General features: G+C 42.1%; 1 protein-coding gene across 6 annotated transcripts in view; it reads left to right on the top strand.

Annotated features, from left to right (window-relative positions):
• CEP104 (centrosomal protein 104) overlaps positions 1 to 15,711 on the top strand; it is a 41,159-nt gene that overhangs the window by 6,307 nt on the left and 19,141 nt on the right. For all 6 annotated transcript variants that reach the window (XM_090024819.1, XM_090024818.1, XM_090024816.1 and 3 more), the window contains 10 exons: positions 445 to 583; positions 2,056 to 2,118; positions 3,058 to 3,134; positions 3,457 to 3,625; positions 3,846 to 4,004; positions 4,800 to 5,030; positions 7,081 to 7,284; positions 7,922 to 8,089; positions 10,497 to 10,670; positions 15,366 to 15,542. In XM_090024819.1, coding sequence (XP_089880945.1) covers positions 445 to 583; positions 2,056 to 2,118; positions 3,058 to 3,134; positions 3,457 to 3,625; positions 3,846 to 4,004; positions 4,800 to 5,030; positions 7,081 to 7,284; positions 7,922 to 8,089; positions 10,497 to 10,670; positions 15,366 to 15,542 — 1,561 coding nt within the window. The remainder of the gene's footprint in view (positions 1 to 444; positions 584 to 2,055; positions 2,119 to 3,057; positions 3,135 to 3,456; positions 3,626 to 3,845; positions 4,005 to 4,799; positions 5,031 to 7,080; positions 7,285 to 7,921; positions 8,090 to 10,496; positions 10,671 to 15,365; positions 15,543 to 15,711) is intronic.

Genomic DNA, 15,711 nt, shown 5'->3' with positions numbered 1-15,711 from the left:
CTGTCATGCAGTTCTGGGGAACAGTGATTGACTGTTGATTGGTTTGATCCATCCCTAGTCCAGTATTGTTTTAATAGTGAGGCATATTTAATGCCAGAAGGTTTCTTTAACATCGGTTCCAGTTCTTCAGTGGCTTCTGTTTATGTAGAGACTTGGGCAGAGAATGTACCTACACACTTTCTCAATTTGGGACCAGAGCTACGGTGTTTATTCAACTCCAAAGCCTACTGACTGAAGTGAGTGAAAAGACACCTGCTGACTTCAAGTGGCTACTAAATTAGTTTGTAGAGCTGCTTTTAAGCAAAAAGGCATCCACGGGGGGGATCATCTTGCAACATCTTCAACTGGTGTTCTTTGGTTTAGTTCTCAGGGGAATTTTACAGCCCGTCAAAATATACCTTGCCAACTTGTATGCTTTTTACAGTTAATCTGTTTTTCTCCCAGTTATGTATCTCTATCAGACAATGAGAAGACTGGGTACAAAGCACGGGAGCTGAAATCAGTGTATGTGGATGCAGTTGGACAATATCTAAAGCTGACTTTTCATAAAAATTATGTCAATAGGTACAACTTGTATGGTCAGGTAAGAGGTGTTTATGTAATGACTTTGATACTCTGGGTAACATTTTAGTCATCTCTGACAGCCATAGAGAAATTCTCCATTAATCATTAAAAGTACAAATTCCACTGGGAAGTTGGTTAATGCAACTGAGCAATTTTCCAGGGACAGAGAAGAAAAGCCAAAGAGATGGGGTTATAAAGGACTTTTGTATTATATTTTAGATATAATGGTAAGAACTGTACTTTGATGGACAAAATCAAGTGCTCTTTGTACCCCAAAAGCATAGATGGTATAAAAGTTCTCCTGCTGAATGCTTTAAAATAGGAAGTTCACACTTCAAGAGGGACGTGGACGATATGGAAAGAGTTCAGAGGAGGGCCACTCGTATGATCAGGGGTCAGCAGGGCAGGCCTTATGAGGATAGGCTACGGGACCTGAACCTGTTTAGCCTCCACAAGAGAAGGCTAAGGGGGGACCTTGTGGCCTGCTACAAACTGGTCAGGGGGGATCAGCAGGTATTGGGGGAGTCCCTGTTCCCCCGTGCGCTGCCAGGAGTGACCAGGAATAACGGTCACAAACTGGCGGAGGGTAAGTTTAGATTAGATATTAGGAGGCGCTACTTCACAGTCAGGGTGGCTAGGGCCTGGAACCAGCTTCCAGGGGAAGTGGTGCAGGCTCCTAGCCTGGGGATTTTTAAAAGGAAGTTAGATGAGCACCTTGCCGGGGTCATCTGACCCCGGTGCTCTTTCCTGCTAAGGCAGGGGGTCGGACTAGATGATCTACCTAGGTCCCTTCCGACTCTAGCTACTATGAAACTATGAAACTATGAAGTTCCTCCATTTCTCTAGAATAAATACATCTAAGATGCAAGCTAATATACCCAGAACAAACCTTTTGAGGGTAAAATGCATTTATAAGCTTCTTCTGGTGTCCTCTGCTGGTATTTTGTTTACTACAAAATATCTTTCAGTCACTAGGATATGATATTTCTTGTTAGATTGAATAAATTAACTTCTATCCAGATTGAGAAGGTACCTTTCTGAACTTGATAGTTACTTGAGATATGAATCATACTTAAGGCACAGAAAAGGAGGGAAGTATTCAGTATGCTCCACTTTTTAATGCATATTAAAAAGTGAATAATTTTGCCCAGCTACATAAAACAATCACTGGTCAGTGATGAAATGTCTGAGAGAGAAAAATAATATCTAAATGGTGTGGCTGTGCGTTTGCATGCATGTGCTTTCCATTTCAATTTCAGCCTAAGACATGGTCTTTTAAAATACGGTATAAAGAAATAGTATGATTTCCAAACTCTAAGGAACCCAGGGAAACATGAGAATATTAGAATTATGTAGCTCAATATTAACTTTTACTTTTTGAAAAATACACTCCAGGGGGGTCAGCAAAACTTTGTACAATGTTTGGGTCTTCATAAAATAGGTAAATTCTAATGGCCTTCTGTATTCATGTTTCTTTTAATTCTATCTCAGGTTGCTCTTGTAGCAATAAATGTAATTGGGGAACCTGCTGACTCTACTAATGACAATAATAATGTAAGTACTTAAAGCATAGAAGGTTTCCAGTCAAATTCTAACTTTTCTTTTAAAGTTCCTATACCTATACTTAATTATGAGTCAAGATAATCAAGGATGAATTCCTTTTGACCTTTTTGGTTACAATTGCTTTGCTTTAACCTACTTTAAATACTTTAACCTTGCTTTAAAATACTTGCTCAGTATTTTTATGTAACTTTGACAAGGAGGAAACTCTCTTAGAAATATGTCTGATCATGAAAATAACAACTTAGAATGGCCTCACTGAAGAAGTAATATTTGTGTTCTCAGTATTTTAAACACAGTCAATATGCAAGTGACCGGGTAGTTTTGCATTGTCTTATGTGAAGATTGTCCCCCTTTTTGGGTTTGGTTTTATTAATAAACAAAACAACAGAGGTACCAAAGTTCATCTCCAGCCTTGTCCCAAGGTATAGGAGCCTTCCTCACTCTGAGCTGTTCAGCACACGTTGTTTTTTTTCATCCCAAGAGATTCACCCTTCTTTCCCTTATCTAGGTGGCTGATGAAAGAGCAGGCTATGCTAACACGTTCTCTGTAAGCTCAACACCTAACATGGTAGAGTTTGTCGGACAAGTACTGTCATTCTGTTACACAGTCATTGTGTGTGTTCAAGATGTTCTAAACCTTGGCTTCAGATTTACTGCATTAGTGGCATGTTAACAAATACAGTAGTTTTGCCAAGGTTAATGTGATTGTGGTGAACAGATGTTTTGAGGGATGTAGAAAGAACTGTAACAAAAAAATTAACCTACAACAGTGTTTAGATTAAGTTAATCATGCTCAGTTACTTAACTGTAAGTGTAGAGATGTGTAATGAGAAGCATGAAAATATGTATTCTTTTTTAAGTACTTGAACTCATTTTTGTCCTGTACACAAAGAAGTCTTGGTGACCTTACTTTAATCCTTTCTTCTAAAGCCTTCAAGAGAGAAGCTGATTGACCATTATCTTGGGAGCAATTCGGAAGACCCAGCCTTAGATGGAACATACATTGGGTAAGGATGCTATTACATTCACGCTTGTTTTTTTAAGTAGAACCTTTGACTGAACAACACCTGTTCCTTCCTTTCAAAAAGAAAACTGCTTAATATGGTTGAAAACCAGCCCTTGGAAAAAATTTCAGAGGATCTTTCAGTAGAAGTTTGTATTTGAAAACAAAATTTATAAAGCAATTTGAATGTGAGGGCTAATGTAGAATAAGTGGGATGCACAGAATGGATAAGGATTTGGGGAGAGGGGGATGAGCAAAAGAGAAGGTAAGTGATAGAGTTGGTACTTGAGACTTGACTCTAAAAATGTCTGATATCTTCTCTCCAGGAAACCTGACTCTATTTCACCACTGGATGACTTGGCTTTTGATATGTACCAGGATCCAGAAGTTGCTCAAATAATTCGTAAACTGGATGAGAAGAAGCAAGAAGCTGTCCGTCATGAACGCTATGACTATGCCAAGAAGCTCAAGCAAGCTATTGCTGACTTGCAGAAGGTATCATATGATGATCATTTGATTGATTGATTGTTCAGTCATAATCCTGTGAGTTTCCCAGTTGTCCATAGTTCTCTGTAATAGTTATAGAAAAAGGATTTCTGATGACTGAGTCACCAGAAACTAAGCTGAGAGGCCTGGCCAGAAAAAAGTTGTCTTCCTGTATTCAAAACAACGTGGTTCCCAGTTAAGTAGTTAACATGAAAGTAGTGTCTTTCAGGTTGGTGAGCGACTTGGGCGGTATGAAGTGGAAAAGCGCTGCGCTGTGGAGAAAGAGGATTATGATCTTGCTAAAAAAAAGAAACGGCAGATGGAGGAGTACCGCCTGAAGGTGTATCAGCAACTGGAGCTCCACAACCTTATGGATCCAGAGCTGATGGTAGGCATGATAACAAATGAACATGTAGCTGCTATGATTCAAGGCCTTATCAAGTGGGTGTTATAAAATGGGGATAATTGAGTGCTCAGAACACATTCCAGATGTAGGACTTGTTAGATTCTATTAAACTTTTAACATGGAGGCTTTCATATCATTTCTTTTTTTTTTTTTTTATTTGCCTTGTAACTTTGCTTCAGGTGGAGATCTTGCCGTAGATACAATCATAATGTCATATGTTCTTTATATATAAAAGTGGTAATATCTGGCAATTACACTGGATATATGTCAGGCTTGGCTAATTTACAGGCCATGCAACATAAATGAATGGATTTGTAAGGGGAACAGAGATCAGTAAAACTTCTTGTAGAGATACTTAAATCAACCCACAGAATGGGTGTCTCTTGTACGTCTAGATATCTGTTGTTGCTGATCTACATCAGGCTTCTGGTGGCCTCACTTCAAACTAGAGGAGTTCAAGAGCAACATTACCCAAAGACCAGGATATTTTTCATAGTAGCATGTAGCACACACAGAAAACATTTTTTTCAATAGGTGAAGCTACTTCTAATTTGTTCTCTTCCCTTGGGTTTTATTGCCAGTAGGCCATATGCTACAATTAGAGAAATGATTGCTGAACAGACTTTTTTAAGTGAGCTGGTGGTATTTATTTGAATGCTAGATGAAGTTGTAGAGGCTCATGGGCTTACATTCTTTAATGACTGATTTTTTTTTTTTTTTTTTTTTTTAACTGACTGCACAGATATCTTTTACAGAAATTGCTCTTTCTTTTCTCAGCTCAGAAGGCTGCCTGAGTTGCCTCTTGAGCCTGCGATTCACTCTGTTAGCCCTCGGCAAAAAAAATCCACACATTCACCCCAACATGAGAAAACGGAACCAGAGAAAGTTGAGCCTTTGCCACAGGAAAAGCTAACAGAGCCAACTTCTCATGAGCCTGTTGTTCCCCATCAGTCCCCTCCTCCTGTGGTCCAGCCCCCGGCCTCAGTAGAGGGCTTTCCCAAGATAAATGTGAGTAGTTTGCATCTTGGACTCTTGTACAAATAGCTTCTGACTTGGATTTGTGAGCTTCCAAATTTTCCCTTCACCATATAATTGAATATCACTCGGCTGTCCCAGCCTAAGCCAGCTTTCATGCAATTTTTTCTTGACTGCCAAAGAAGAGGCTTTGTATATTCAGTATCAGTGTCAATGCGTAGGGGGTACACAATGCATAGGGCTCCCACCCCTGCCCTGTTGCTGACTGGCCACTGGGGGGGCATGTGCCCCACCCTAACTCGGGAGGTACCAGTCACCCATGTTCAGTATCCAGTTAGAAGCAAATTCTTTTTGGTTTGGTTTGTTGGGGGGGAGGGCATTGTTTGTTTAGCTTGCTTGTTTTGGGGGATTTTTTTTTTTTTTTGCTTAAGGTGGTGTCTTGTAAGAAGCTGAGAGAGCCAACTCCTGGTGCTGAACTCTCCTCCGTAATAGTAGCAATAGTTAGTTCTTTTGTGACCCCATTCGAAAGCCTTTGCAGTATTGAGGAATATTTGTAGTTATCAAGGGTTATGTTGCATATAAATTCAGGGGAGCTGAAACTAGAAGTGTAGTGTCTTGTGGAAGGTCACACAGATTCCATGGCAAAGCAAGGGACATCATTCATCTAGTCCCTCCATGCCTTTAACTCGCACTTTTTTTTTAAAGAAATTCTAAGGCACTTCTACATGAGCGGTGAGGCTGCGCCATGCTGTAATTACAGCGCTGGAACATGGTAATTACTGCACTCCAGCAGCCTCCAGTATCTCATGCATCAGCGTCCCTGTGCTTAAAAATGGCAGCAGGGGTGCTTTATCTAAAGCTCACTGAATGAGCTTTAGATAAGCACCCCTGCTGCCATTTTTAAGCACAGGGACTCTGAGACAAAAGACACTCTGGGTACTTTTAATTAGGAATGCCCCCCACCCCCAGAGTACGTGTATAAACACCTCTCTTGTCTAAGCCTCGGCTCATTCTAACCAGCCTCTTTCTGTTCTCTTGGCACTGAGAGGAAGAGGAGTGTGGCAGTGGCTTGAGGTCATGTGTGCTAACAGTGGAAAAGCAACCAATCAAACATGCTAGTGCAGGGATAGGCAGAGTCTGGCCCATGGACTGGATTGGGCCTGCGGCAGACTCCATTTCCCAACAGCCCCATCCAGATGCAGCCAGTTTCCATGGAGATCCCAGTAGCAGGGGGGCCAGGGTTTCCATGGAGACCGGCCTCAGCAGCACCAGCAAGGGGCACAGCTAGGCAGGGAGCTGGTCCGTGACCGGGATCTTGTGTTAGTGACAGCGTGGTCCAGAGCCAGGGCAGAACTGTGATCCGCTGCCCACACAGCCCAGGCAAGGGCATGCAGGCAGCAGATTGCAGCTCTGCCCTGGTTCCAAACCACACTGTTGCCACCACATGATCCCAGTCCCGGCCCCAAAGCAGCCCTCCACCCAGCCAGGCACCCTACCAGTCTCCATGGAAACCTTGGCCCCATGTTGTCCTGGCCTCACTGCTGCTGAGGTCTCCATGGAAACTGGGTGCAGTGATGCAAGCAGGGGCTGCTAGGAAATGGAGTCTGGCCACCAGCCGGATCCACCATTTTGCCCACCCCTGTGCTTGTGCCACACATGGGACAGATGCACTGACAGGCTAGCCCATATTAAATTGAAGCCAGTGGAAATTCTTCTATTGAATCCATTAGGAGGTTGACCCTGAAGCATAACACTGCAAAGTTGGGTATTACTTGAGTTCCCTCCTAGTACTTACATGTAGAGAGTGGCTAGATGTGGACTTATATGAAAAGGAATGAGCTTTGTTTCTCACCTGTTTACTTCAAGGAAATATGTTCTTTATACTAACTGTTCCATCCTGAAAGTATTGACCCACAGTCGCAGAATGGAGACCAAAGGAAAATTTTCAGAGGTGCATTTAAAAGACACAAGGTGTGGCCTTAGATAAAAGGTTGGACTGATTACACTGTAAAGAATCTAAGCATCTACAGAACAGCTTTAGATTCAAGTTGATTTTGGAATTCTCTCTCATGTTTTCTATTAGGTGGAATTTTTACCTTATGATGAGAGGCCTCTTCCAGCTATTCGTAAACAACAAGAGGAAGCATTTGCCTACCTTGAGCCAGAAATGAATGAAGAGTATACTGATGATACTCCAAGAAGTGGCATCACTGGGGAGCCTGAGCCATTAACAGAAAAAGCACTAAGGGAGGCCAGCCCTGCCATTGAAGTTTTTGGAGAGGCTTTGGTAAACCCCACAAAACTTAAATGCTGTAGTTGTGTAGTTGAGAACTAGAGTTGGTTTAGAAATCATTTTGGTGTGGGAAGCAGGGAATGGCTGAAACTTAATTTGTGGATGTGGGAGTTATAAATCCATAATGTAAAAGTTTGAAACCAATTTATTTCACTTCCTAACTTTCTATTACTATTTTAATTTATTTATATATATTCTGGGAGTATGATTTAGATCTGGAGAAAATTAAATAGATTTTTTCTCTTCCATTTCTGGGAAAGAGTGTAGCGGATATTTGAAAATAGCGTGCTTTAGAATGCGAAATGTACTGGGCTTTCATAACTGTACCACAATGATTGAGGAGGCTTCATAGGAAGAAAAATAATTATCAAATGATGGGGAAATTTGTTGAGGCGAATCTTTGTTCAATTAAAAAAAAAAAAAAGAATGTCTAATTTTTTCATTAGGCTATTTTATGGGAAGGATTTTTCAAAAGCGCAAAGTATAGGAAGTTGCCAAACTCCCACTGAAAATGAGAGGCAGTTGGGTTTCTGATACCCTCTTTACATTGGGTATTCTCCTTTCTAAGACCAAACTACATTTTTTGAATGGATGACAGCTGTTTCATGGCAGTCTTGCTCTCTCTTTGTAGGTTGCAGGAGCATATTCCAAGACTTGGTCATATCGAGAAGATGCATTGCTTGCTATATATAAAAAGCTGATGGAAATCTCTGTCAGCACCCCAAAAGAGGATTTAAAGAACATGCTCAGGGCTGCTGTCTTTCTCATAAGAAGAGCCACAAAAGACATAGTGTCTTCTGTAAGTAAGGCTGTTTCATAATAAAATTCCTAGGCTTCAGTTTATTCAAGAGGAAACACGTTGCTCCAGCACAGAGCTGGCCAAAGTCAGTGGGGCTCTAGCGAGGTTCAGGATAAGAGATAGCATTTGCCCGTGCAGGAGCTGGACTCGCTCCACTGCCACCCTCATGAGCTGAAGCTGCTGCAGCCACAGCTGATAATCTAAGTTCAATGAGGTCTTTTAATGAAGTTTAAAAGACCTTGCCTGTTATAAACTAGTCAGGGGGGGCCAGCAGGCATTGGGGGAAGTCCCTGTTCCCCCGAGCACTGCCAGGAGTGACCAGGAATAACAGTCACGAGCTGGCAGAGGGTAGATTTAGGTTAGAAATCAGGAGGCGCTACTTCACTGTCAGGGCGGCTAGGATCTGGAACCAACTTCCAAGAGAAGTGGTGCTGGCTCCTACCCTGGGGGTTTTTAAGAGGAGGCTAGATGAACACCTTGCTGGGGTCGTTTGAACTCAGTACTCTTTCCTGCTAAAGCAGGGGGTCGGACTAGATGATCTACTCGGGTCCCTTCCAACCCTAGAAACTATGAAACTATAATTGTAAGCACTAGGGTTGTATAATCATCCCCTGCTGTGAAAAGTTGGTTGGTTGGTTTGTTTGTTTGTTTATTTATGGCTTTGAATCCTAGGCTGTGTTTAACAAAACCTTTTGGGTTCCTGTTTACTATTTACTACATAATTTAGGGCAGTGTTTCTCAACCTGTGGGCCATGACCCAAAAATGGCTTGCAAGAATATTTGAAACAGTTGCAAGCAAGTCCCAGAAATACATGGGGAAAGCATGGGTTTCCCTTGGAGGCTGCCAGCATTCCAGCCTGCAAGTCGCTGCTTGGGGCAGTTGGAGGCAGTGGGCACATGTGCATCGGTATGCACATGTGGCCTGCATGCAACTAGGCAAGGTGGTGGGAGCAGCCCCAGCAGCTAAATGCAGGTAAGTCTAGGGGAGTAGGGTTTGAGGACTGGGGACTGTCTGGGGCTGTGTGGGTGTGTGGAAGGGATGGAGAAGCTCGGGTGCCTGCTGGCACTGGAGGATGGTGGCCAGGGGCTGAGACTGTCATGGCAGGGGGGTTGGGGGAAAGGCACCTGCCCCTCCAGAGGGGGAAGCAGGCAGGAGTAGGGGTCCTTCAGGGGCAGCAGGGAGCTGTGTGGCTGGTAGCACTGGGGCTGGTGCCCATATTTTCAGGGGCAGGATGCCCAGGAGTTGTTGCTTGGGGGGCAGGAGGGACCATGACCAGGCTGCCTGGTATGGCGTGGGAGCCCCAGCCCAGGGCAGGGGGTGCCAAAGGCCTATCCTCCCTCCAACTAGTGCCAGGGCTGGAATCTCTCCACTGCCACTCTCTCATGAGCTGAAGCCACTGCAGCCCCCGCACTCCAGTCCAAGTGGAACAGAGGTAGCTGTGGGGGGCAGGGGACTTCGGGTTGGGAGTGAGGGGCACTGGCAGGGCCAGGGGCCTATGGTCAGGACTGGCCATCAATGTTTACAAATGAGTCCTGGTACAGAAATGGTTGAGAACCACTGATTTCAGGAATTGCATACACCTAGAGCTAAATATTTAATTGATTTCAAAATGTAATGGCTTTGGAATGGAATTAGGGTCTATTTTTGCATGTCATGAAGGAAATTTACTTTCTTTTTTTAATGTTTGTATAGCACCTAAATGTTCTCATGGAAAGAGATTTTGAAAAATGTGTAAGGGAATTTATCTTTGGGTAGTGTGCCTGAAAATGATCTATTATGGTGAGCAAAGCGTGAATGAATGCTAAGAATCTTAAATGTCACGTGATTTAATTTATTTAAAACATTTATAAAAGTATTAACAAACAAGTAACAGTTAAACTTGCACCACAGAAACACGTAGGTAAGGCAGCTTAGTTGTTGCAACAGTGTTTGTGCAGAGTCTATAATAATGAAAATTTGGAATGTCTGCTTCAACTCAGGCTATTGTGATGTAGAGTTAGTTAAAATTGAATATTTTCCACGTTGATGGAAGCCAGACTTGAGTAATGGGCTAAAAGAAATTACTAATGATGAGATGCACACCGAAACTTAACCATACATGTTTTTTAAAGCTGCCATATGGCAAAGAGGGTGGAATATTGAATCTCCAGGCAGGTTTTAGGACTTAAGGTTTTGAAAAACAGGCTTTCCATTCCCTGGTTAGACTAGAAAAGGAATCAAATAAATTGTGTAGCCATCTCATTTTAAAATGTAACTCTTTTTCTGGAAAAGGAGCAGCCATAGTTGCTTCTATGTCTGTGCTTTCTTTATTGGTAATTTTAGATTTCCTGCTTTTTCTTTTTTGTGGTAGAAAATGGGATTGGAAACTTTTATTTTATATTGATTAAATAATGCTTTTTAATCTAGGTTTTTCAGGCTTCCCTGAAACTTTTAAAAATGATCATTACGCAGTACATACCAAAGCATAAGTTAGGAAAACTGGAAACAGCTCACTGTGTGGACAGAATCCTTCCAAATCTGCTTTCTAGGACTGGGGATTCATCAACCCGTCTGCGCATTGTGGCTTCCAACTTTATTCAGGTAAGAAAGCATCCTGCAAATGCTTAAAACAGTGTCTAACCAAATAAATGACACACTGAAAAAGTCATATAGGTGTTGACAGCATGACCCTTGTGCAAAAGCTGAAAACTAGAAAGTTAATATATTAAAATGTGTTCATAGAGTTGGCTGTATAGACTGGTCTTGCAGCTGTTGATTTAACCTACATAAGCACCTTCTCTGCTTTGTTTGGGCAGTCAATAAACTAGCAAAGTGCCTGTCAAGAATGACGGGCGGGCAGCAGGGCCAGAGCTACCGCCCCGTGCTGCTGCCACTCCATATCTGGGCATACACCACCCCCATCTCCCCCGCGCTCTGTGTTTGCCCCATGCACCCTCCCCACACCACAGCTCCCCAGCCACATGTGCCGCACACACCCAGCCAGCCACATGCCACCCAGCCACACGCACACGCTCCCTGCTTCACTCCACCCACCCCACCCTATGGGGAGGGGTGTGGTGTGGGGTGTAGCTGCCAGGAAGCTTGCACAGGGGATGTGCCTGCTGCATTTGGCAGGCACTGCTCACATCCCCCTGCCCACTGCTCTTGTGGCACCCTGCGGCCACATGCCATGCACCGGGGCAGGCGCTTGCCGCATGGGGGGCACATGTGAGGAGTGTGCCCTCTAGCCTGCAGCCTCATGCTGCAGCCAACAGGCACTGCCCACGCCCCTCTGCCTGCTCCCCTCGTGGCACCCTGTGGTGGCACACTATCATCCTCACCCCCACCAAATGGCTGCTAATCCCTGCAACCAGCCCTGCCCACCTCAGCCTCCGCCTCTGCCTCTCTGTCTGTCCTATGGCTCTGGGCCACGCATGTGCAGTTGGCCCAGAGCATTACGGACAGACGGAAGTGGTAAGGCTTTTATTATATGAGAATAGTCTGTTCTTGATTTTTAATGCAGACTTTCTTTCATGGAGTTATAGGTTCCATTTGTGTCAAGAAGTAATCCTGAAAAGGTACTCGCTTCTTTCAGTGCCATTTGGTTTCAGGGTGCTCAATACCTCATGAGACTGAACCCTAAAATATATCTTGTAACAGTGGGTGACTTAATTGCATACTGAGTAATAAAAACGGAGTATTTAAATAAGTTCTGCTGCTGTATTCTTGAGAGAAATTTAACTTCCATTAAAGCTGGTGGCAGTTTTGCAAGGAAAAAAATGTGGAATGATGCTGGTAGATTCAATGTCATGTTGTTTGCTGTCACTGAAAGCAAGTGAAATAATTGTTTGTGGAACTGCAAGTTGTCACATCTGTGGAGTTGTTGGGGAATTGCCAGTTGTTTGTCTGGTTTCTAACAGAATCTATGAAACTAAGTTGCCCCATATAAGAACTTTACAGTGTTGCCACATCCACATCCTCTTACCATTCTCAGAGGAGTTGTTTCCCCTCTGTTTGAACCAAAGGCTACTTTTGGTGTAGGCTGTGATGATAATTTGTAATGGGTTTGCATGGGAAAATTGGCACACAGCCATAATCAAGGCAGAATATTTTTTTAGGGTAACAGGAATGTTGGATGTGTCTGACCCTGTATCTTTTTTTATGCAGTCAGATTACAATAGTATTTGCGTGTGATTTGGCTGTTTAGCTATATTATGTTGCAATTTAAGTGTTGTGGTAGAAAAGCTACTATACTTGGCCCCTCTTGCTGCTCTTTGTGGTCCACAGCCTTATTCAGTCAGGAGTTAAATGTATTTTATTCATAGGCCTTTCCACATAACACAGGAAGAGCATTAGTGTGTCTATGAAATAGTGTCAATATATGCTCAAGATACCCCAGATAGCGGGCCATGCACACACCCTGCACCGCCCTCCCCCTCCCCGCCCCTGCAAGATTTAATGGAAGCAGGAAGTTCCCCTGCTTTACCTGTGACAGGTTAGATGTTAGGTCTAAGTTGTGCCAGAGTTGTTGGTAGTCTTTTGTAGAGTTTTTAGAATATGGTTTCTATAGGATGGTTTGGATAGGGATGATTCTGCTTCAAGCAAGGGTTGGACCAGATGACTTCTTCTGGTGGTCCCTTCCAGCCTTGTAGTGTTTTATTAGTGGCAACTGTGATTTAGAGAGATCTATATTAACTTTGTTATTATGGTTAGGTAAGAAGTCCTGAATTTTTATGGCGCTACTGCCGTTATCTTGGTACTACAGGCAATGTAATATGCTCACAGGGTAGCTGTGCTAAAGACCAAATTTTGCCATCCGATACACATTTGAAGCTGTTCATAGACCATCGGCGATAGGAAATCTGTACTTGGAGGTATGACTGCCTTTGCATAGAGGCATTTTAAGTGGAAATTAAGCTTAGTATGAACAGAATGAAAATGTACATAAAATAACTCCTGATACTACATTTGAGAAAATTGATTGAGTTTAAAGGTTGGATGTCAAGCATGCATTGAGGTCAAGAAATAGCAGGCAAAACATTTTGCTTAGAGAGGGGTGTAATTGAGGTTACTGACACAACTATTAGAGAAGTGGTGGGGCCCATCAAATTCTACTAATACCAGTAAAGGAGTTTCAGTAATTTCCTTTCCCATGAATAAAAAAAAAACTTTTACAGTTCTGCTATGTAAGAAACTTACCTATTCCATAACAGCCCTGTGGGTCAAAGACCTGGTCTTGTTCTTGGTTGTACAAATGGTCAAGGCAGTGCAAAACTATTGTATGTTTGGCCAGCCAGAAGGTTGTAACCCAGTCTTTCAGGTGCTGATCTACCCCGGTGAACTGCACAGGCTGGATTACTGAAACACCTTATATCTTGTAATGAACTAAATGGCATTAGGAAATTCAAGGTGGTACAAAATGCAACTGCTTGTTTGTTCAGCATGATGTTCTGCAGCAGATGTATCCAGTGCCTGATCTAGTACACACACTACTGAATGGAACATCAGCATATCTAGTATTATCCTGATGCTGTCAGTCAATAAGAGCTGTGAAGGTGGACACCTGAACTCAGGAGCTGCATTCAGACTAGGGAAATAATAACCATTGACCTTGCAGCAGTCAGAACTAACCAACTTCTTTGATTTGGCTGCCTCTCAATCTCTATGCCAGTACTCAACACTCCGTTATGATGTGGAGAAGAATGCCAGGCAGAATCTGCTAGCTTTCATCTGCGTCTGCAGATGTAGTTTGTTCACAGTTTGGTCTGTCAACCCTTATTCATTTTCAGGGTCCTGCAGCAATGGGAATTCTAGAAGCACCTTGATAGGCAATCTTCCTGTTTCTACCCCCCAGCCTTCCCCTGTCCATTTTTTTTTTTTCCCCCATGTGGATGCATTTTTAATTGAAAGAAAAACAATATAGTCTTCAACTGGTGGAAAGTGAATTTACCTCTTTGAATTTAAGGGAGTCATTTTGAGGTGGGTTCAGTAAAAAGTAAAGGGAAAAACTGAATTTGAAATAAGCCAGTGATGTAAATATCGAATTTAGCAAAGCTAAATCGGATGCCCATTAAAACAGATAATCCATTCCTTGTTTTACACTGAATGACAGATGGAAGATTACAGACTATTTTCCAGCAGAACTTGGGACAGGAATAGTAATTTTGAGATTCTATTAATACATATGTATACGCAGAATGGCACAAGGTGAGTCACTGGCTTTAGGTTATTTATCACTGAATTGTCCACACCTGGGGGGGCGGTGTTTTCTTTCATTGAAGACTTTTTAGATTTTTGATAGGGATTATATGCAAACAGCTCTGGCTTGTCACCATAACCCCAAAGGGTACTGATGAGTTTATGAATACCGCTTTTTTCATGTACACTAGATTTATAATTGTATACTTGAAATGAGGAAACCGTTACAAATTATTACTGTAAACATACAATACTTGGCTTGGAGCAGGATGAAAATATTTACTCTGTATTATCACGTGAAAAAAAGATTTTAAATAATCTTACTAGAATATAAGCAGTATTTAGAGTAGAAGCTGTGACTTAGTGGAGGTTTCTTTACACGACTTGTTATGATCTGTAGGAGGCAGATATGTATTTATTTTTATGTAATTACACAAGCATAATCAAAATCCGAACCTAGCCTATTAAAAATGAGGCATAGAAGTTGATGCGTCTTCTTTTCCTTTAAACGTATTCAAATGGCCACAGTGCTGCACATACAAAGTAGGTATTGCGTAGCATTCAAACAGCGAGCATCTTACACACAGATAGTTCAGCCTGGGGGGACCAATTTTTAAGTAAAATGAGAAACAGTGAAACAGTATGCATCTCTGAAATGTACATCTGAGAATAGTCTGGAGGTACCACCACAGTGGTATTTTCATTTTTTATTTTTTAAGGAAATTCTTGATTTCACATTAGCTAATTTAAAAAAAAGAAAAATGTCGTATCAAATGGTCTTAAGCTAACTTTCAAATTGTTTGCTTACTTGGTGATTTACAGTGATGCGTGGTTTTCAGTGGCTGCACTACTTTGCCCTTGTCTGTTATCAGCAACCAGATCAAAACATCTTTTTGCCCCCCTCTTTACAGCTGTTGTAAATAGCTGACTGTTAAAATGGCCAGTCGCTATCTACATGTTCTGAAAAGTTTGTTTCAGCTGAACTAAAGAATTTTATTTTTTTTTTTTTTTTTGATTTTTAAAGCTCTTGAAAAACATAACTCTACAAAAAATTTTCATCTAATGTCTTGGTGTTTTTTTTCTTCTTTTTCCTTGCAGGAAATGGCACTATGTAATGAAGTTAAACCCCTTCAGATTATTCCAATTCATTTGGTCCATCCATTGAAACCAAATTCCCCTACACATCTAGCAATGAGTCAGGTTGAATTAGTGGAACGCCTCTTGAAAAATTTGGGAACTGAAAATTCTGGGTTTACTGTTGACAACATCATGAGGGTAGGCATCAGAATCTACAGTGTTTTAAGTATTTATTTTTCTTCCGCATGTCTAACTCTTTTAAATGCCTGGTGCAGTTAACAAGAACCTGAGCTAGCAGCAAACCACCTTGTGAGGATGCACAATGCAAAGGAAAGAAACTATAAAGGAAAGAGAGAATTTGAAAGAG

This window comes from Crocodylus siamensis, chromosome 12, assembly GCF_052110815.1.
Source record: "Crocodylus siamensis isolate JL-2025a chromosome 12, ASM5211081v1, whole genome shotgun sequence".
Taxonomy (NCBI): Eukaryota; Metazoa; Chordata; order Crocodylia; family Crocodylidae; genus Crocodylus; species Crocodylus siamensis.
Note: the sequence above shows the minus strand (reverse complement) of the source record. Positions and strands in the feature narration are given on the sequence as shown.